Consider the following 22,341-nt stretch of genomic DNA (forward strand, 5'->3'; position numbering starts at 1 on the left):
GGAATCTCCAGCTCCGCCCCTGACCTCACCGCCTGGCAACTAAGACTTTGCCTGAACCCAGTGCTGTGGGGCAGAGCGCTGTTTGTCGCGGTGTCTCCGAGTTCTGACCCAGAAGCTGCCTGAACACCAGGAGACACCTGCAGGCCTTTCTGTGTGCTCTCCTCCACCCTCCTCTTCCATCTTCTCTTCGGAAGTCAGACCCTGGAGTCTTCTAGGAGAAAAGTGACTTCCAGGAATACAGTCACAACACAAGCCTTGTGGATGCAGTGAGAGATGCTTCTCCTTTAAGAGGAGGCGCTGGCCTGCAAGCCCCATCCTGACCCCACAGAGACCCCTCTGTTCATATGCAGTGGGCTGCTCACACTGCCAAGCCTGAGTGCAGGACTCTCATCTGTAAAGAGGAGGCTTTGCCTCTTCCCTCAGGATTTTTCTTCTGAACCTCGGGTTCAGACCCAGACTCCTTGTGTTTATTCCCAGAAGATGCATCTGTGGCTCCAGGTGGGTGCGTTTTACAAGGATCTTCATTCCGAGTCCTGAGATTGTCCATGTGGACCTGGGTCATTGTCCCAGCACAGGAGACCCCGTTGTCCACAGGGAAGAGACCCCTGTGGAGACCACAGACAGCAAAGCGCCCTGTGCTACACTGCACTTACCCTATGTCCACACTTCCCCTGTGCAGCTGCTTTAGTGACTAAATCACGGTAGGAGGGGACCTGTAATTAACTATACCACAGAATAATGAGAGAGTGTGGGAGAAGTTATTAATCTGTGACCTCTCACTCCTTCTCTGACCTTCACTCACACTTAGGAGCCGAGAAGGTAAGGGATATGAATGTCACAGTTATGCGGGGCATTGGATCTGATAACTGAGTTGGGGCCCCACAGTTCCTCAGGTGAGCAGTGTGGACACTGGAGGAAAGATGATTCTCAGGCCAGAGAGCACACACTGGTGATGTGAGGTTTCATCCCTGGTCAGTAGTGTGGGGAAAGATTAAATTTACACATTTGTTCATTCTGTGGATCTCTCCAAATCACAGCCACAGAACTGAAGTGGAAAGAAGAGGAGAGATGGGTGGGGGCTCCTGAAGAGAGTGACCCATCACACAGAGCAACAAATGTGGTGAGCACTGGTGTGCACTCCAGTCACCTCCCCATGCAGGTCTCCACAACAGCCCAGCAACCTCTCCAGGATTCGGAGGCTCCTGTTTCAGTGAACCACTCTTAGGTGCTGTGAGTGTTTTCAAGGGAACTTGAAGCTCTTAGGTTCCATCCTGACTGACCTAAGGATGCAGTTGGGATAGGCATCCCCACCGAAAGGATCTGTCTCTGTTACTTTTCTTCTCATTTATTCTGTTTTTTTGAGACAAGGTCTGTCTGCACTGCTCTGGTTGTCCTGGAACTTACTATGTAGACCAAGCTGACCTTGACCTCCCAGAGATACATCTGCCTTTCATCCTGAGGGTTGGGTGTCTTAGTTTCCCTTTCATTGTTGTAAAGAAACACCATGACCAAGGCAACAATTCTAGAAAGAAACATTCAATAGTGGCTGGATAACAGTTTCAGGGGTTTAGTCCATTATAACAGGAAGCATGGCAGCTGCAGGCAGACATGGTGCTGAAGGAGCTGAGACTTCTACATCTTGATCCAAAGGCAGCCAGGAAGAGGCTCTCATTCCACAATGGGCAGAGCATGAGCACAGAGACCTCAAAACCCTTCCTCTCAGTGACACACTTCCTCCAACAAGGCCACGCCTACTCCCACAAGGCCACACCTCCTAATAGTGCCACTCTTTTTGGACCAAGCATCCAAACACATCAGTCTATGGGGGCCACCTATTCAATCAACAACAACAGGATTGAAGGCCTGTGTTAGCACACTAGTTCTAGTTAGTTTTTATTACTGCCATAAGACACTCTGACCAAGGTATCTTATAAAAGAATATGTTTAATCTGTTATATAGTTTCAGAGGATTTGAGTCCGTGATGGCAGAGGAGAGGTGTGGTGGGGGAACAGCTAAGAGCTCCCGACTTGATTTGCAAGTAACAGACTGAGACACTGTGAACAGTGAAAGTCGATTTTTAAAAAATTTTGATATATATAATATATGTAATATAAAATATTATTGTATATAACATATAATATTGTATATGATATATATAATTTATTCATAAAGTACCTGTCTTCAGACACCATAGAGGGCATCAGATCTCATTACAGAGGGTTGTGAGGCACCGTGTGGTTGCTGGGATTTGAACTCAGGAACAGCCATTGCTATTGACCACTGAGCCATCTCTCCAGCCCAGTAAAAGTCTTTTAAAACCTCAGTGCACACACCAGTGGCACACATCCTCCATCAAGGCCACACCTCCCAATCCTCTCTGAACATGGCCTCAGCTGGATTTGAAGGATTCATTCCCATGAGCCTTTGTGGCTGTTCTCATTCAAACCAGCACACCAGTCACTGTAAGTGTAAGAGGCCAGCAGGGTTCTGGAGATGTGTCCAGTGCAGTCTGAGGGAAATGCCCTCACACAGGGCACTCTGCTGAGTTAGGACTCCCCCTTTGTCTCCGTCTCCTCCTGCTCAGCCCCTCCGTGTCTCTGACCCTCAGGTCTCACCCCATCCGTGCCCAGCTCCCCTCCCTCCTGAGCTCTGCACTGACCCTGTCTCTTCCTTGGCCTCTGGTTTCTCTATGGCATCAGCCAGCAACTGTGAGGCAGCTGTGTGGTTCCTGAGGCAAACATTCCAATGGTGGCTGGGGAGATGGCTCAGCAGCCAGGAGCACTTGTTGCTGGTGCAGAGGATCCAGGTTGAGTTCCCTCAGCACACGGTGGCTTCCACCATCTGTGACTTCAGTCCCAAGGGATGCAATGCTTGTGCACCTACATATTTATATGCACAAAGAGGACAGGTCATGAAAATAAAATATAAAAATATGATTTTAATAATCCTGCCTGTCTCTCCCCTACACATCGAGAGTGTGAGGCCAGGGGCAGAGGGCACAGTGCTGTTCAGACAACAGTGGACCACCAGCCAATGAAGGGAGCTCTGTGTTAGGAATTTTGAGATGGTTGAAATAGAGTGTAGTGTAATGACAATTTGCAAAACAGCACAAAATTTAAAGTACAAAAGATCTTTCATTGTATGGACCTGCTGTGAACAGAGGAACACGGCCTCATCCCAGGATGAAGACACAGTGTGTGCTGCTCTTTGTAATTCAGCAGATGTCAGTTTTGATTCCCCATGAACAGGATAAATTCCACTCAGATGGTTGGATACTAATTTATAAGAGACCAGAACATCCAAACACCCAGAATGTTCCTCAGAGAAAGGTGTCCCCTTCCCCCATCTTCCCTCCCACTGCTGACCCTCCAGATCTCACCTGTTGAAGATGGAGTAGCGTCCCATTCTTGTCCAATGTCGCCCCCTGGTGGAAGAAACAGAGAGGACGGAGTCTGAGCCCAAGGAGCTGAGGGTAAAGGGGACCCAGGCTGACTGAGCTGCCCCAGGGCTTCCTTGCTGTCTGTGCTTCTCCAGGGTCTCGGGTCTCATGCTGCCCTGCTCTCATCACACTTACATCCAGAAGAACTTTACATGCTTTTCCAGCCGTGGGAAGAAAACGCCCTGTAAGAGAAGAGGCAGGAAGCAGAGCCCTGAGTGCTCAGAGGAGCTGCAAAGCCCCAGAGTAGTTGCAGAACTCTGACCTGGACTATGATGTTGATTGTTTGATGTCAGCTACATGGGGGGTTAACTAAAACCCCAAAATGGAGGGCAACATTTATGAGGTGGTTTTGCTTAAGGTGAAGTGGGAAGGTCAGTTTCTGATCCTTTGATGGAGGAAGAGACACCTGTAATCCTGATTATTTGAGTGGAGTCCCTCCCCGTTTCTAATCTGGCCACACCTTCTGCTGGAGGCCTCAGTGAAGACATGGAAGGAATCGCTTGCTCTTTGTCTCTTGCTCTTGCTCCTGCTCCAGCTCCTGCTGCTTCTGTGGGACATTCCTGCCTGCCTGTCCTTGCTCTGCATAATGACAGCAGACTTACATTTATTTATGGATGCCTAGGCTTCATGCTGGGCCTGTCCAGGCTTCTCCTAACTCAGTTATCCCATTTACACCATCCTAAGTTCTGCCATGTGGCTGCTCACCTCTCCTCAGATTCACACATCCCGACTCCTCTGAGTCTGGGTGGTGACTCCCCATGCTTCTCTCTTCCCAGAGTTCCTCCCTCTGACCAGAATCCTGCCTTCTGCTCTCCTTGGCTATAGGACATAGGCTTTGTATCTCATCCTTCAGAAGGTGCTTTAGGTAGGCAGGGTAGGAGGGAGAGGCTTCCTCACACAGGGCACAACGACATTATCTCAACATTGTTCCCATTAGTCCTATAAAAGGCAAATCTTTCTCTGACATCATCAACTATATACAGTGAGAACAAGGATAAAAACATAATTATAAATAGTTAACAATTATTAATTCCCCATTCAGAATTATTATTTCTTTATTTAATTGATTAAGATTAATTAATTTTATAATTAAGAATTTTAATTAATTATTAAATTAAAAATATAAGAATTACACTCATGTCTGGTTCATGTGTATCTACCAACCATTGAGAAACTATTATGTATCCTGTGAATCCGAAGTCCTATCTGTCCTGCGTCCAAAGTTCTTTGCCTAATTCCCTTTCCATTTTAACTTGAAGTTTTCCACCAGAAAATATCTTCCTAGACATAAATCATTTTCTTAAATCTTAAACAACTTAAGGTTATTGTGAGACTGTAGCTATCCAGTCTTCCTCCCCATCAGTGACCTGAGAAGGATAAATGTTCCCTGAGAAAACGGGAAGTGCAGAGCAAGCAGCTTCAAAAGCTGCAGAAATGGCAGAGATTGCTGGCTGCCTGGACAGTCACCCAAGATTCTCCTGCAGTGCTGAGGCGTCCAGCTTCAGGCTGCTGGCCCAGTGTATGGTGGACATCTTTGTGGAGCAGGAATATTGAAGGACTCCCCGACTTGTCTTGGCAAAGCTCACAGTGATCTTCCTCTGTGTTCTGCTTGTCCCTGTTAGGACAGCATGCAGTCTGCAGCTGAAGCTTGGGCAGGTTTTGGCTGGTGCCCAGCTCTGCCACATTTGAAGCAAACTCCATATGGAGGTTCCTCGATGCCCTCCATCCCCTCTGAACTAGAATGTGGTGCAGCCAAGAGCATTCGTGCCTCACTGTTACGGAAAGCCTTGTGTTCATAAAACATTCTGAACCCCATATCCTGTAGATGTCTGAGATTCAAAGACCCCCTATCTATGTACAGTGTATCAGAATAGGCAAATGGTGCTTGTTTCCAGCCATCTACGTGATGTTTGACTTTAGAAACATCTACAAGAGGCTAAAGAAAACTTATTTCTGTAATTAATAAAACTTGTTCTAACATGTCCGTAAGACTGATTGACTGCCCACTTGCAGTTTTTAGTTTTCTGAACTGTTTGCCATAGAGACAAGCACTGGGACTTTACAATATGTTTACAGTGAGTCTCATATGTACGTACCTTAGACAAGAGCTGAGACATGGACATGGTATGTTGTAGCAAGATATATGCTAAAACTTCTCTCAGTTCACAAAAATCCAGACCACTGTAAAGCATTTGAGACCATTAGATGCTCCTGAGTCTAAACGCAGAGTCAACCGTCCACCCCTGTACCCTGTCATTCCTTTATGGTCCTGACGTGGAGACTTCTAGTTTATTAGGAAAGTCAGTCAGATCACAGGATAGTTTGGGGGAGGGCACACGTGAAAGAGGGTTTGCCTGAGGAAGACACAGGTGAAAGCATCTCTTGGTAAAGCACACGCATGAAGAATGTTCTGCTAAACAGACATCTGAAAGAAGGTTTTCCTGCAGCAGACACAGGGGAAAGAATGTTCTGCTGTGGCAGACACGTGAAAGGACCTGTGGTGAAGGAGTATAAATGTGACCCCACAGGCAGTCGAGGACGAGCCCTGAGCATTGGGTTTGTTTTGCTCCGCCTTGCTGTTCTTAGTTAAGGACGAGCGAGCGTGGATTGGTCAGCCTCACATAGTTGTGCTGAGATCCTCCACACCTGGGTCCACAGCCAGCAGGAAGAGAGAGAGGTTCTCCAACTGTCTTGGACTTTTGGAGCCACAATTCCCATCCAAGTGACAAGTTTCCTCTGCCAAGGCCACATCCCCTAATTGCCTTCAAGCACTTCCACTCCCCGATGACCATGAACTCAAATCTAGGAACTTATGGGAGTGAATATTGGATACATTTTACTTATTTTTTTTTTGAGACTGTGTTTCTATAGTGTGCTTTATCTTGCACACCTGGCCCTGTAAAAAGTTCCCAGTTGCTGGTCAACTGGCCCTTTAGAATTCTTAGCTGTTAGAACTGCTTGACACCATGACATTAAGTGTTGTTGCCTCTTGGATTTCAAGATAGTTCATTAGAAGGGCAGCTGAGTGTGAGAAAGGATTGGGGGAGCAGAGTGAGAGGAGAAGCAGTTGGTGCAGAAGCTACAGGGAGACAGTAGAGCCAGGAGGAGCTGACTGAGCAGAGAGGCTAGAACAGTTGTCACAGTCTGGAGCTGCTGTCATTGGGAAAACTGGAAGAAGGGATTGATTAAGTGCCGTGTTGGGGAATTGAGGGAGGAACTGCTTTTGGGAGAAACATTAGAAGGACCAGGGTTGGAAGATGGAAGAAATTGTTGAAAAGAATTTAGATTGACAGGTCTCCTCCTTTCCTCTCTAGTCATAGGGGGTGAAACCAGGAGGACAAAGGGTGGGGAAAAAAGAACCAACAAAGTAATGAAGACCAGCTACATGGCTCTCCGTGTAACCCCGGCTGCCCTGGGACTCACTCTGTATACACTAGGCTGGTCTCGAACTCACAGATCTGCCTGCTTCTGGGTATGCACAACCAAGGCTCAGGAAATATTCTTAATCAAATCACCTCAGAAGCCTATGATATTTGTGTTTGATCACATAAGTGGAATAATTGCCAACAAATGAGAGAAAGGCTACATTCTAGTGGCAAAAGAGCATCTCGGCCCAGGAATCAGTTTCTAACCTTGAGCCAGTTTGCAGATGCAGAACGCCTTGAATGAACGAGTGGCCAGGTGACCCTGAGTAAGTACCTTATAGAATGTCTAAAATGTATACTGCTAGCCTTTCTCCAGTGCTTTCCTAGTGGGACCTACAGGTTTTCACCAGGGTAACCATACACTGAGGGAAAGAAATAATCAGACTTAGCAGGCTCTATTGCATATTGGCCCAAATTAATGCTGATCCCAGGAGCTCCCAGGAAACCTTATGGTTCTTCAGTTAGATAAAAGTGTTGTGGAGGGCCAGGGATTAATGAGGTTTTGGCTGAAATCTGAATCACATTAGGTCCAGTGGGTTCCTGAATTCATCCTGTGGTTATTTTTCCAGTCCCAGAAAGTAGAATTGGGACAGATGTACAAAGAGGTTGGCAGAATTCTCACATTGGTTCCCTGACCTGTGGAGTGAGGGCTATCATGGTTGGAAAGGCTAAATGGAGGACTTTAGAGTTCCCTCTGAAAGAAAAATAGTAAATAAAAAACAGTATCACATTCTTAGGAATTTCAGGAATCACTGCCACTTCTAGGCTAACCCAACTTCCTCCCAGCCTAATCTCTGGTGATACTGTCACTGTAGTGTAGATGTAGATATCATTAAAGTAAGTGGTGTTTTTTTCACTGACACAGCTTGCTCCCAGGAATTGACACAGAGAGACTATGGTTTGTTCAATTTGCTTTAAATCACGATCACTGGGCATTACTGTTCTATTCTAATCTTCTAAGCTCACCAAGCTTCCTCCCAGCCCAATCTCCCGTGATACTGTCACTGTAGTGTAGAAGTGACTCTATCTGAGGCTCTGCTGTTTTCTCAGGGTGGCTTCTCCACCTCTCCTCATGGCTGAAATCCCCCTCTCCCTTTCTCTCCTCCCCTCCATGGAATCAGAAGTACCACCCTGTTCTCTCCACTGCTCAGTTCTTGGCTGATCAGCTTTATTGACAAAGCAGAAAACAGACGGGGAGCAATGTTTGCACACACTCCAGACAGGACGTTCTTACAGTAAGCATTCCAGTGCCACGCCCAGTTTAAAACCAGATGTGCAGAGGCGAGAAATCGTCATTTGAGTGACACAAAGGTAATCTTTACACGGTGCACAATGACAGTTGTGCTAACAAAGCTGACAAGAGGTGGACGTGTGGTGGCCAGGCTTACATGCCAACTGGACTGCATCTGGAGTTAACCCCAACATGGAGGGAACATCTGTGACAGGATTTGCTCAGTTTGAAGTGTGAAAAATCAACTTCTATATGGATTTTGTGGTAGGAAGATACATTTTAATCCAGAGTATCTGAGATGGAGACCCCCACCCTAAAATGTACCACACCTTCCGGTGGACGCTACATAAGGACACGGATGAAGGAAGCCTTTGCTCTTTGCCTGCTGCTCTGCCCTGCTGGGAAGTTCCTTTCTTCACTGACTTGAGCGCCTACGTCTTTGGGGTGGTAGCTTACACTGAAGGGCAGCTGAGGCGTCCAGCCTTGTGCACTGAGCATCTACTGAATTCTTGGAGTTTCTATTCATCGTCAGCCATTGCTGAGTTATCTGGACCACAGACTGTAAGACATTATCATACATCAAATGTATTATATTATATATAACATATAAATGTTCGTTCTATACATTCTGTTACTCTTGAGACATGGCTAATACACAGACCCAGCAAGGCCAGGAAGCACTGGTCTGCCCTGTGGTGAACAGAAATGTGTGGTTTAATGAGAATGGCCCCCCAGGCTCATAGATGTGAGTGCTTGGTCCCCAGGGTTGGGCACTGTCAGGAAGTGTGGCCTTGTGGGAGGGACTGCGTCACTGAGGTGGCTGAGGAGTTTCAAATGCTCAGGCCAGGCCCAGGGTCTGGCTCTTTCAGCTGCCCGCGGATCTGGATGCAAACCCTCAGCTGCATCTCCTGCATCTTGTCTGTCTGTCTGTCTGCTACTGTGCTCCCCACCATGACAATAAGGAACAATTAGGATCGTGGGTGCCATTGGGTGGCCATTCATGTTGTTTATCTAAGGGACACTGAGGCCAATGTTGCATGGACAGGTGAATAAACTTAGGGATCTTCAGGTTTGGTTTCAGATGCACAGGGTGGAGGATTCTAAGAGGCCTCCCAAGATAACAAGAGGGTGGGAAAGATCCTGCTGCCCTGGGTGAGAGAGGGGAAGCAGAACGTCACTGCAGCCTGGAGCCATGGGTGCCCCCAGACTCAGGGAGAAGAAAATGAGGACCAAGCTGTTCAGTGGGTCATCACCACAACTCAGCAGCCTGGCCACACCTAAGAGTCCCGGTGCCTGGTGCCAGGACTTTTGTAGAAGCCAGAAGTGGAATGAGAACCAAGCTCTCATAAAGGATCTTATTCATAGGGAAGGGTTGGGAATGGAGTCTCAGAAGCCATGAGGGCCTAGAGGAGTTGCAGGGTTAGAGTTGCAAGTTACAGGCGTCTCTAACATGAGAGGGTAGGAGAGGGCAGGAAGAGTCACAGTCGCCCAGCAGGGCCTGAGGAAGTTGCAGGGTTACAGCTCTGAATGTGGAGGGATGGAGGGAGGACCAGAAAATCACAGGGCCTAAGGAAACTGCACTGAACACCAGGTTGACCTAGCAGAGCTGTGAGAGAGGTAGCTCTGAAGGAAAAATGAGCAAAGGAATGGTAGGGAGCGCCATGGCACAGGAGAACCTAAGGGAACTGCAGAGTGGCAGCTCCAATGGTAGGAGAATGGGGCCAGGTAAAGAGGGCCAGCCTTAAAGACTGAGGTACCAGTGAAGGCAAATACTTGAGACCAATGAAGCATTAGACAGCCAGTTATGCAAGCCCGCCATCACTGTCCATGGCGTCCTGTTACACTCCCTCCAAACATCCCATGTCCTCCCATAGCTCAGGAAAACACAATGTGAATCTGTCTTAGCAAACTCCATGTGTGTCTGTCTCAGTTAGCACGTCTAAAACTTCCACTGCAATCTGCCAATTTGCCTGAGTCCACAGAATTGGTAGGAAGCCTCCAGAACACCATTTCTTTCTGTAAAGTCAGGACAAACAATGACCAACAAGGAATGGCCAGGTACCATCCCCATCCAGCGTCTTTGCTCTGGTGGGAAGTTCTTCTCAACTGCAGAGAGCTTTTCTGAAGTGCCATGTATTTCAAACTTTTGGTTTTCTTAGAAATTCAGTTGTGTGGGATGATATTTTACTGAGGCAAACGTGTGAAGGAGTGTTTTCCTGAAGCAGACACAAGTGAAAGGACATTCTGCTAAAGCAAGGACGTGAAAGGACCATGATAAAGGATTATTTGATTATGACACACAGGGATTGGTTCACCTTACATTGCTTTGTGGAGCTCCGTTTGTTCAGGCTCCATAGAGAGAAATGCACCAGAAATGTTCTGGTGGTGTGCTGGCGGCTCCCTGCTGCTTCCGTGGACTGGGCTGATTGGCAGAGTGACGTCAATCTGTGAATGATACAGACCTATGTGAAGTTTGGCTAAGATAAACTCACAGGCTAAGGCAAGACACTTGGTGAGGCAAGACTTATGGAGGACATGTGAAGTTTGGAGGGAGTATAAATGGGACCCAATGGACAGTGACAGGAGGCTTGGATTGCTTGCACAGCTCTCTTTGTAATGCTTCTTGGTCTCCTGTCTTCACTGATCTGCCCTTCCCTGAGAGAGGCATGCTAAGGGACTTCTCCTGGTGTCTCTGCTGATCCTGATCCCTCCTGCTGACTCCTGCCAATTTGTCTGAGGTCTAGCTGTTTCTGCAAGGTCGTGCTACCACTGCTGCTATCTGGACACTAATGAACTGACCTGTGAACTGAACTGCTGATTTCCTGACAACACAGAGAACACTTGCTCCAAAGATCAATTCCTAAACAGGTCCATTTTCTCTGTATCCTATTACCCATTTTTTCCCACTACCTTTAGTGGGTTGTGGGCTTGAAGGGAGGTTAAAGCATTTAAGAGACCACATTAAAGTAGGGATGAGAAAAATATAACATTACAGCGCCATCTCTGTGGAGCTGCTGTGCGAGGCAGGAGAGGAGGCGCTGGCACTATGGACAGCTCCTGTGAGACAGCTCTTGCGGTGGGATTTGACCAAGACTGTAGGCTGAGGCAGGAAAGGAGTCACCATTGTGAATAGCCTCTCCTGACAACAGTAGGCTGAGGCAGGAAAGGCGATGCCCAACCATGGACAGCTCCTGTGATGGTGGCAGGCTGAGGAGATGTCAGGGCCTCTGCCTAATATTAGGAATGGAACAAGTTTGACAGCTCCTGTCAGGGCATATTACTGCAGGCTGGGGCAGAAAGAAGCGATTTGCTGCACCTTTGTTGGAATTTGCAGCTAACAGCTTCAGGTGTACAGAACTGATCATTGAAAATAAAATGCACATTTTACAAAGGGTGCCAAATGTGGGGCGATGCAGAATGGGCAGGTTTATTTCAATTACCTTAGAACAAAGGCAGGAAGAGGAGGAGTGGATACTTTGTTTCAAAAAGCCAACAGGGTGCTTACTGAGGCTGTTCTTGGGACGTGCCCTGTATGGTTTTTAGCAGCCATATTTTTTCTCCTTTTTCTCATTTTGTGCTATTTTGTTTATAAAAAGTTGAAAGGTTGGTGCTTATTCCTATTCAAGGATTGATAGGTTTCCTGCTCAAGTATTGGTGGGTTTTGTGGGAAGTTCATGGGCTGGGGGTTGGGGGTGGTTCTTTGTTTTGGTTTTGCTTTTGCTTTCTGGGTTTTTTGTTTGTTTGTTTGTTTGTTTGTTTCTTTTGTTTTTTTTATTTGTTCTGGGATTGGTAGGGTTTTTTTTTTTTCTTTTTTCAGATGCACTACCTTTCTCAGAACTGGGCCCAGGGGTTAGGATAAGAAGTCCTTCCTGGGCGCAGGCAGCTTTGCTGTGGTGCCATCTCTGTGGAGTTGCTGGGTGAGGCAGGAGAGGAGTTGCCCCCACAATGGACAGCTCCTGGGGGGCAGCTCCTGCTTCAGAAAAAAGCAGATGAGCCACCCTGGACTGTGATGTCTTCAGCCTGATGAGAGGCCTTGGTGCAGCCATTTTCTCAAGAGACACAAATTTTGACAGTCCCTGTGAGGGCATCTTAAAGCTGAGGTGAGAAGGCAGGGCCTGGCACTGGTTTGACCGATTTTGCTGTGCACTGCTTAGGGACTACATGGTGTAGTTTGGAGCCGCTGGTGTTGGGAAAACTGGGAGAAGGGACTAGACTGTAGGAGAACTGTGGGAGGAACGGTTGGGAGAAATGTTTGAAGAGACGGGGCTGGAAACAGGCAGGAGAAAAGGAATGGATACTTTGTTTCAAAAAGCCAACCTTGTGTTTTCTAAGGCTTTTCTTGGGCCATGCCCCACATGTATTTCCACGTCAGTTTTCGTTTCCACTCTCCATCATTTGGGGCTATTGTTTATAAAACGGAGGAAAGATTTGACTGAGGAACTGGAATAAATACAGGAAGAAATGGAGAAGCGTGGGATTCAAAACATGGAGGGAAAAAGGAAAACAGGAGGGTTCCTCTCTCTCTTCTGAGAAGTAGCAGAGTTGGCTGTGCAACTGGAGAAACTAACAGAGGTAGAAAAGATTGAAAAATTTCAAACACAAGAAAAGGGAGAACCAGTAGGCTCATTCCCAGTGACTGGAGCAGAGAGAGGGAGCTTCCCCCAGGTAGAAAGAGAGGAAGAACCTGGGTCAGAGGGCGGTCAGGTCAAAGTGGAAAGCAGGAGGATGGTCAGAGGAGACTGCCATGTTTGGGAGACAGGGATAAACCCACAGCACCTTTTGAGGGCAGGCTGTCCTGGGTCACAGAATCCCAACAGCATTCCAAGTAGTTCCACCACAGCATATGCTGGCTAATGGAGACAATCCACCCACATGGTTATGACAATACAGCATGGGGTGCTGTACACATGATGGACCTAAGGCATTTTAAAGACACAATGATGTCCTATGGCATGCCCTTGTCCTATGTGAAACAAACTCTAAATATTTAGACTACTCAGAATTGAACTATTCCCCAAGACTGAGGAGGATTGGTAACAGCTGTAGCAGAGGCTGGACCTCAGTGGTAATGGTTGCCATGATGGAGAGAAGAAGCCAGGAATGTGGAAGAGCACAGAGGAGGAGGGGAATTAACACAGCTCAGGTCCACTTGACAGGGGCTCTGCGCTGCTGTACAGGAACAGGGCAACTTGAGGATCCAATCTCAGAACAGTGCTGCTTAGCAGCTTTAAGGGCTGGGAACCAAGTGGAGGAGCCAGGACAGAAGTCCACATCACTTAGAAAAATTATGCAAGTCTCAGGGGAAGCCTTCACTGACTTTTTTTTTTCTTTTGCAAGGATTAGTTTCAGCTGTGCACAAAGCCATGTCAGACCCTGATTCCAGACAAGTGCTGTCTGAGACCTTAGCATTTGAAAAATCTTCAACTGTGGCCAGCAGCTCTGCACGGTACTCTGAGGCCCCTGGCTATTTCCAGTTCCCTGGGTGTAGCCTAGCGATGGAGGCCCACAGTCACTCAGCAGCTGGCGATGTTGGGAGGAAGTTGCCATGTGAGTAGACGGTGAATGGACACTTCCTGCATTGAGGTCCGCAGCTAGTGCTTCGGTGGCGAGGCCAAGGCTTCCAAGTCCGCGCACCCGTCCGAGCGCCTGCTAGGAGCCAGTGCACTTTGTTTTGTCACCTTCTTGGGCCGCCAGGGCAACTATGGCTGTCCTCACCCTGCCGCTGCCACATTACATCAGGCAGACACCAGGTGCGGCTCACGGGAGGCCACAAACTTTGAGCCCAGACACGGCTGGGCTGTACACTCTATGTGCAATGCATCCACACAATTAACTTACATCCGATTGATAAGGGTATTAACCACCCACGTAGATAAGATAAACCTGTCTACAGAAATCCATCCCTGAAGAAATATTCATGACAACCTGTGTCTCCATAGAGATGCGTGGCTAGGATCCTTTACGTCTCCCTCCATGTTGCTTCTCCCTTTCTGCTCCCTTTCTTCTCCCCAATGAGAGGCCTCATTTGATCTTGTGTCTGCCTTCACCTGCATACATGGCCAAGATCTGCAATGTTGGCAATCACGAGGCCTTCTCAAAGAAGAGAGAGCCAGGAGAAAGGATGTCGTGAAGACAGAGAGGTGAGTGGTGCATTTAACTCTTTTTCTTGTTCTTGGATTTCTGCAAGAATGGTGGTTTGTACTTGGACAAGAGAACGCCAAATACAGACAGAGCTGCTAGGCCAGGTTGTATCAGGTCATAATCATGGCTCCCTTGACTGGTGTAGTCCAGCGAGAATTGTGTGGATCTCAAAACAACCCACGTAGAGCCTGCGGGTGTGCGATAAAAATTGGGGCCCTGATAAGGACCTTGGATAATAATCTCATCATTTCTTAAGGTCCTAACATCATGGATTCTGCATGAATGGTAGGGACAACCCACGTTCTCCTCAATCCATCTGTCTAAGCAGTAGGAACGTTGCTGATCAGACAAAAGAGCACAAGACAGGAGCAACTTTTCCAGGCCGTGTCTTAAAATCTGTAAAATGTAACATTTTAGCAGATCGGCATCCCACAGGTGGGCCATCAGCCACGGCTCTGAGACAACCATATCTCTGAGTTTTAGCATGGTTGGTATAATTTCCTGTCAGGAAAAAAACGCCAGGCAAACGGGGAAGTTACCTCCCTTTCACCTGGTGCTGAAGCCTCACAAGTGATTTTCATTGGCTCAAAGGACCGCCCAAAGGAACGTCACCAGCAAGCCGAATTCAATCTTTTTCCTGAAAAGAAAAAGAACACGTATTCTCAGGGAAGAGGTTATTCCCTGGATTTATTATCATTATCAATTTGTGTTACCAATCGCTCTGGCAGCCATCTGACTGCATCATTTTCTTGAAAAAATACAGACTGACCTTATCCACCAGGTAAGCACTGGGTCAGGTCCACGCCATTTTTTATCTGAAGGATCTTTCCATTTGACCGAGGCAAACTGTTTTTGTGAATTAGGGTGCCAAAAGTGATCTGCAGCTCACTTTTCATCAGCATCCAATTTTTAAAACTTTAAACTAAGAAGGGCATGGTTTACTATATTTCTGGGGGTACCTTTCCTAGGGTACCATTCTCCCTTTTTAAATGTTTTCAGTAGTGGTTTTTAAAGACAAATGTGCTCTTTCTACCATGCCTTGTCCTTGAGGATTACAGGGAATCCCTGTAAGATGTGCGATGTGTAACTGTGTACAGAATTCTTGAAAATCCTTTGAGATATAACCTGGACCATTATCAGTTTTAATTTGTTTGGGAAGCCCCAAGACAGAAAAGCAGTGTAATAGGTGGGCACTGACCTGTTTGCTGCCTTCCCCAGTTTGTAGGGTAGCAACAATGAACCCACTATGGGTATCTGTACAAACATGAATATATTGTAAATTACCAAATTCTGAGCAGTGTGTGGCATCCATTTTCCAGATCGTATTTGGTATCAAGCCTTTGGGATTGACTCCCAAATGTGGAGTTGGGAGGTGAGTCTCACAGGAAGGACATTGTTTGACTCCCTGTCTGGCTTGTTCTCTGGTAATATCAAACATCAATCTTAATGTGTGAGCATTTAAATGATGGAAAGAATGAGCTGTCTGCGCCTGGTGAAGACTTTCAGGTAGGCCAGGGGAGGCGGTGGCTATGAACTTAGCAGCCCCATCTGCCACTTCCTTGCCTCAGGTCAAAGGTCCTGGCAGACCAGAATGGGCCCTAAGGTGTCCCAAGTAACACTTCTTCATCCATTTTTGGATAAGTTTTTGACAACATAAAAACAAGGTGGCGGGCTGGAGAGATGGCTCAGCGGTTAAGAGCACCGACTGCTCTTCCTGAGGTCCTGAGTTCAATTCCCAGCAACCACATGGTGGCTCACAACCATCTGTAATGAGATCTGATGCCCTCTTCTGGTGTGTCTGAAGGCAGCTACAGTGTACTCATATACAATAAAATAAAATCTTAAAAAATAAATAAAAAAAAAACAAGGTGGCTGTTTCTGAGACATCGAATGTGTCCCACAGGTTCTAACAGAGGTGTGGGATGGGCTAGGTAAGCGCTGTCCATATAAACATTCAAGGATTCCTCAGGAGAGGCAGAAAGAACTGCAGCACTGGCCTGTAGCTCAACCACTCAGGTGGAGGAGTTTGAGTCTGGAATTTAACTATTTTCATCTTTAAAAGTACAGGCTACAATGCCATTAGAGGATCCATCAGTAAACACCAGTCAAGCCTCGTCTAAAGGATCTTTACTAATAATTCGGGGACATATAAGAGCATGTGGCTTACAAAATTGAATTCGCCTGTCAGGTGGACGATGGTTGTCTAAAGCTCCTGCCTGAGGCCCAGGCAACAGGCCCTGTGTCTGTGTCCTGTGAAAGCCGGTCCACCTGAGGTTGGAGGTGAGGCTGAATAACTTCTGCTGGCTCAATTCTAAAGTGTTTTCTAGCATTCTCTCTTCCTAAAATAACGAACTCTGATACAGCATCACAGTAAGGTAATAAAACCTCCTTCGGGGAAGAAGGTAAATGAATCCACACCATAGGGTTACTCTGCCAAAAAAGGCCGGCTGGTGTCATGGTCAGCTTAAATGTGCTGAGCACCAAAAGTTGATAATAATTTGTATGAGTGACAAATTGTTTGGCGATGGCATCCTCGACCTTTTACAGTGCCAAAGGTGCTGACTGAGAAATTGATCTTCAGGATTTAGGGTGAGGATCTCCTTTGAATACATCAAACAAGGGTTTTAATTCTCTGGTAGTTAAGTTTTAAATAAGGTCGAAGCCAATTAATATCACCCAACAATTTTGGGAAGTCATTAAGAGTATATGATTGATCCCTGCAAATGGGAGCCTTTTGATGAATTATCTTTGGTCCGTTCATTTGGGATCCCACGTAATTATAGGCTCCCATAACTGAACCTTTTCTGGAGCTATTGGAAGCCATGAAGCTGCTAGCCCTTTTGTCAGCTGGGTAAGGCATTGTAAACCCTGTCCACCTTCGTGTCCTGCTATTAATGTATCATCCATGTAATGGACAATATACATGCTGTTCAAGAACCTCTGATTGTTTGTATGGCCTTAGCAAGGTATTTTTTGGCATAGGGTGGGACTATTGGCCGTTCCTTGAGGCAAGACTCTCCACTGATAGTGCCTCATAGGTTCTTTAAAATTTATAGATGGTAGACTAAAGGCAAACCTTTTCTGATCATCAGGATATACAGGAATTATTTAAAAAAAGCACTCTTTTAAATCAATTGTTACCTTAAAATAACCTAGAGGTATAGCCACGGGAGAAGGCAGCCCAGGTTGGAGGGCACCCATGAGTACCATGGTAGCATTCACAGCTCTTGTAACAGCCTCCATTTGCCAGATTTTTTTCTTAATAACAAAGATAGGAGTATTCCAAGGAGAGTTACTCTCTTGAATCTGTCCTGCTTCCAATTGTTCCTGCACTGACAATTGTGCTAATTGTAGTTTTTCAGAGGTTAAAGACCATTGATCGACCCCTATGGGCTCATCAGACTTCCAGATAATTGGATTAGCATACCCTTGGGGTGCAGGCACATCAATGGCGGAAATCAAAAATTTCCCAATCCCCTTTTCATCCTTCTGGCCTGTGGCTGAGATAGGTTGTAGAGCCGTTTTCTCGCTTTCCCAATCCTTTTCCGGGCCTGTGTCCCTGGGCCAACATCTGAGCAGCAATCTCCTCATTAGAACGACACATTATAACTATCATCGGGGAAAGCAAGCCCCTCCCCCATAAATTCACAGGCAAATGAGGAATTACAAAAGGCTTAATGAGGCCTGAATTATTTTCCTTATCTTTCCAAGTAAGGTATTTTGAACTTTGTCTCGGGTTGATACTCTGACCAATCCCTCTCAGTTAGTTAATGTCTCTACAGTAGGCCAATGGGAGGGCCAATCTCCTTGTTTAATAACAGTCACATTGGCTCCTGTATCAATTAATCCTGTAAATAGCTTTCCTTCTAGCTAAAGTTTGAGGGAAGGTATCTGAGCAGTCATCTCCTGTACCCAGTAAATATTTGATGATCCAAAACCCCCATCTCCTCTTTTGGGATGTTGTATTTTATTGTCAGTTTTCATTAGGGGAAGCAATATTAACTGAGCTATCCTCTCACCCTGGGGAACGGTTATAATACTGTCTACTGCTTTGGCCATAACTTTAATTTCCGCTGTATAATCATTGTCTATGACTCCAGGATAAATCTGCAGCCCTTTCATGGTCACGCTGCTTCTTACTATAATCAATACAAACGTTTGAGATGGCAGCGGACCATAGATTCCAGTATTGAGAGCCTGAGCCCCCATCTCAGGGGTCAATACTGTGTGGGAGGGGGAACAGAGGTCCAGTCCCGCACTCCTGGGGTTAATCTACTAAGTTTTGAAATGGATTTTTGGAGTTGGCTGGAACAAAGCTGACTGCCCCACAGACTTGTTTCGGGGCCCAGGGCTGGCCCCTCCCTCCGTTTCCCTGATGATGTATTGTGTTCCCTTCAGCCTCCCTCTTTGATCTGCAGAAATTTGCCCAATGTTTTCCCCATTTGCATATTGGACAGAGGCCAGGAGCAGGGAGATCAGATTGTTTCCTAATTGGATCTCCGGAACAATCCTTAGCATAATGTCCTGCCTTACCACATTTAAAACACCCCCGTTTATTTTCGTCTCTGTTGGTGATGAATTCTTTAACAGTCTGTTCACCAAAGGCTGCAGCCATAGCAAGACCCTGTTGATATGAGGGTCCGATGTCTGAACAGAGGCGGATGTAACCTGTCAAATCAGTCTTCTTTCTATAGCATCTGATAGCCGCCTGGCAGGCTGGATTGGCGTTTCCATAGGCCAATTGTTTCACAGGATCAACACCTGCCTCTGTACATTCAAACACGAGACCTGCAGGACTCATGAGCCTGTGTACAAAGTCTGTAAAAGGCTCATCCGGTCCTTGTTTCACCCCAGTAAGCGACACTCCTGGATCACCTTTAACAGGGAGTGTTCTCCAGGCCCCAGTGTCTGCCGCTTGAATTTGAGCGACAGCCAGGACCACAATGCACCTGAGAATCATTAATATCATAATTGTCTGATCCAGTCAGCTCGTCAAAGGTCCATCCATCACCTGCCTGAGCACTCTTCTTGACAGTCTCTCTACAATGTTCAAAACATTCTGACTTCCAGAGAAGATAATCGCCTCCAGTGAGGACGGCATGGACTAGTGTATTCCAGTCCCAGAAGTGAGCCAGTTTTCAGCCACTGATTCTAAAATGGCCAGAGTGTAAGGAGCAGAAGCACCATATTGGGCCACAGCAGCTTTTAATTCTTTGATAATTCTCAAGTCAAATCCCTGGTGATGTCTCCAAGGCTGTCCCTGAGCATCTACACTTTCTGTAACCGGGAAGGCTTCTAAGACATCTGTGCTTTCATTTTCATGGTTAGGATTCACACGCATCTTGCCTTTTGGTACGGATGGTCCAGGCTGCTGTGGAGGGCGAGTTGTTTCTGCTTTTAAGCTTGTATCTGTCACAGGCTCATCCCGTTTTTAATTTTTGTAACTTGTTAATCACAGACTGATAAAGTTCCTCTAGCTTTATTTGTTGCTCAAGATAAGTAATTTTTTTTATTTCAACTCTTGCTTGGGGTCAACAACCGCCATTACAGTAGGCACAGAGGCCTGATTATAAGGAGGTGGCAGAGATAATGGCAGAAGCCAATTGGGGTTGTGGTATTTGGCTTCCTCATCTTCTAAGGATTCCCAATTCACTTTTGCTGATTTTGGGTCATTTTCATTGTCGAGGTCAGAGAGATCTTTAAGAGGAGGACATTTTTTAGGTCTCACATCTGGCTTGAGTCTAATATCAGATTTTTCTCTTTCATCATTTTTTGTGAACCTTTTTTCTGCCCTCAGGCACCCCGTGTCCCCCTTGTGCACCCTCATCCTCACTTTCTAGGGAAATTAGGTCGATTTACTCTTCTCTCCGTGTTTTCACCTTATTGGTCTTGGAGGAATCTTTCAGAATCTCCTCAGTTTGTGATGTCATAGCTATTACTGTCTCCTTTTTATCTATTAATTCTTTAATTAGATTCCAATAAGAGAAAGCAGTCACAGGAACCTTTTCAGGCCCCAGAGTGTTATAGAAATCTTTAAGAGCATCTCCTACTCTATTCCAACTTATAATATCGATAGTTCCCTCTTGAGGAAACCATAAGCAAAGATCCTTAACAAAATCAAAATATTTAAATAAATCGTTGGTCTTTACCTTTACTCTTCACAGGTTTAATGCCCCTTTTAACTGTCTCCATAGACCTCATGTTGGCTTAATGCTTGTCCCATAATCAGACTCTATCACTCACCTTCATTTCGGCTGCAGCAGGCGCCCATGGCATTCGATGGTATTTCTACATACAACACTGGCTACCTGAGTCTTCTTCCTCATGGAGCCCCCTCTACTATCCAGGCACCAGATGTTGGGCGCCAAGTGTCCTAGCCCACGGGAACGTCAACGGAGACCTTGGAGAGGGGAGTGGGAAAGGATGGGACAAGAGGCATGAGAAATGGAGACAAGAAATATTCTGAGCAAGTCTCAGGTAATCAAGCAAAAACCACTTGCTTATAGGCAGAAAAAAATCACACAACAGAAACTGGTAGTCAGGGTAACGATAACCAAACGTCACATCAGAAACCAACGGCATAAGTTTTGATTTCCCAGAAACTTCTTACCTACAATAAATTTCAATATCCTGAAATCTCTAACAATAGAGTGAAACTTACTCTTGTGTAGAAGCAAGCTAGCAGAAGTCTCCAGTATTCTTGGCCGGTGGTAACCCCCATGTATGCTACTTGGAAACCAGGGCCCATGAAGTAGAAAACACCTAGCTCAGGCAAAGAAAGGCATAAGCAGGCCGGGTGGCCCCAGACAAGGTGGCAGAGCCAAGGCTGAGTCCATCAAAGATAAAAACTGACTGAGCACATCGGGGCACAGCCCTGTTCACACTCAGCTCCCACCGCCTCATCCTGTCCCACCAGATACACACAGCTTAGTGACACAGATTCTGGAAACTTCTCCATCTGCCATTTATTTTTTTTTTCAAAAAAAAAAAAAAAAAAACCAAGCCCAAAACAAAGAATTTCTAAACATTCCATCCAGTAATTAAAAAGCCATCCAGTCAGGGTTGGGGATTTAGCTCAGAGGTAGAGCGCTTGCCCTGGGTTCTATCCCCAGCTCCGAAAAAAAAAAAGAAAAGAAAAAAAAAAAAAAAAGCCATCCAGTCTTGGGTCAAGGATGTGAACAATCAAGTTCACACTCAGATTCTTATTCTCAGTGTGGAAGTGAGGAGCTGATGCTCAGGGTATCACGGAGTGACAGGATGCAGATGTCCCCACCCCCCACCCCTAGGCTGGACCAGCAAGGTTGGCCTTGGTAGGGAACACAGGCAGTGCAGGGACAGGGTCCAGGTGTGCAGGGCGGGCTGGGCTCCACAGTTCGTCACACTGAAGCCATAGAATCACAGGAAACTTCAGACACTGGTGTCCAAAGAGAACTGAGGGCTCTGGATGTCACAGGAGAGACCTGAACACATCGTCTGTCACTCAGTCCACTGCAGGCAGCTGTCTTCATGCTAGAAAACAAGAGTCACAAACCATCACTGTGAAGACAACAGCCCAACAACCCTCCACTCACAGAGGATTCTGGGAGTCCATGAAACCCAATCATGTCCACATTGACCCTCCCCAGTCAGACCCCAGAGTCACCTTCACAATCTGCGAGGGACACATCAGAGCTCTGGCAGCTGTCACTGCCTAGGGTAAAACAAAACACATGTGTATTTATATACATACATACATATATATACATATGTGTGTGTGTGTGTGTGTTTCTGTATAGTATATGCGTATGTATGCATTCATATCACGGTACAACTCAGGCCTCCAGAAGATTTCTATGGAGGAGCTACTATGGATTCCCAGAGCTCCCAACATCTCCAGCTTCACTCCAATACCCTCAGGGACACTCCTGCCCCCCACACTAACCTGGAGCAGGGGCGTAGTCTCCTTTCCCACCTGTGAGAAGAAAAGCTGTGAGAGTTCAAGGAAGGTCTTGACAGGAGGAAGTTTCCAGAACTGACAGAGGACCCAGTTGAGACAGCAGCAATGAGGGGTGTGACCGTGTTTCCCATTCATGAGCAGAGCTCTCTTCTAAAGGAAGCTGAGGGG

At 46.5% G+C, this 22,341-nt stretch overlaps 1 protein-coding gene, 1 long non-coding RNA gene and 2 pseudogenes across 6 annotated transcripts in view; 1 reads left to right on the plus strand and 3 right to left on the minus strand.

The window, feature by feature from the left end:
* The window catches only part of RT1-CE4 (RT1 class I, locus CE4), a 73,055-nt gene that overhangs the window by 48,067 nt on the left and 2,647 nt on the right, over nucleotides 1-22,341 (minus strand). For 2 of the 5 annotated variants that reach the window (XM_039098960.2, XM_063279388.1), the window contains exon 6: nucleotides 22,159-22,188. In XM_039098960.2, coding sequence (XP_038954888.1) covers nucleotides 22,159-22,188 — 30 coding nt within the window. Of the gene's footprint in view, nucleotides 1-21,177; nucleotides 21,747-21,879; nucleotides 21,928-22,158; nucleotides 22,189-22,341 lie in introns of those variants that run through there. The other 3 variants (XM_039098961.2, NM_001008842.2, XM_039098959.2) reach the window with 3 other exon arrangements.
* Nucleotides 18-18,268, plus strand: LOC134483853 (uncharacterized). Its single transcript, XR_010060966.1, has 4 exons — nucleotides 18-498; nucleotides 1,038-7,131; nucleotides 7,987-15,901; nucleotides 16,106-18,268. It is a non-coding gene; the product is annotated as an uncharacterized LOC134483853 (long non-coding RNA).
* On the minus strand, nucleotides 3,322-3,624 carry LOC224733l-4 (LOC224733l-4 pseudogene; annotated as a pseudogene).
* On the minus strand, nucleotides 13,523-13,668 carry Cdk2ap1-ps3 (Cdk2ap1-ps3 pseudogene; annotated as a pseudogene).

The sequence above is a fragment of the Rattus norvegicus genome, chromosome 20, assembly GCF_036323735.1.
Source record: "Rattus norvegicus strain BN/NHsdMcwi chromosome 20, GRCr8, whole genome shotgun sequence".
Taxonomy (NCBI): Eukaryota; Metazoa; Chordata; class Mammalia; order Rodentia; family Muridae; genus Rattus; species Rattus norvegicus.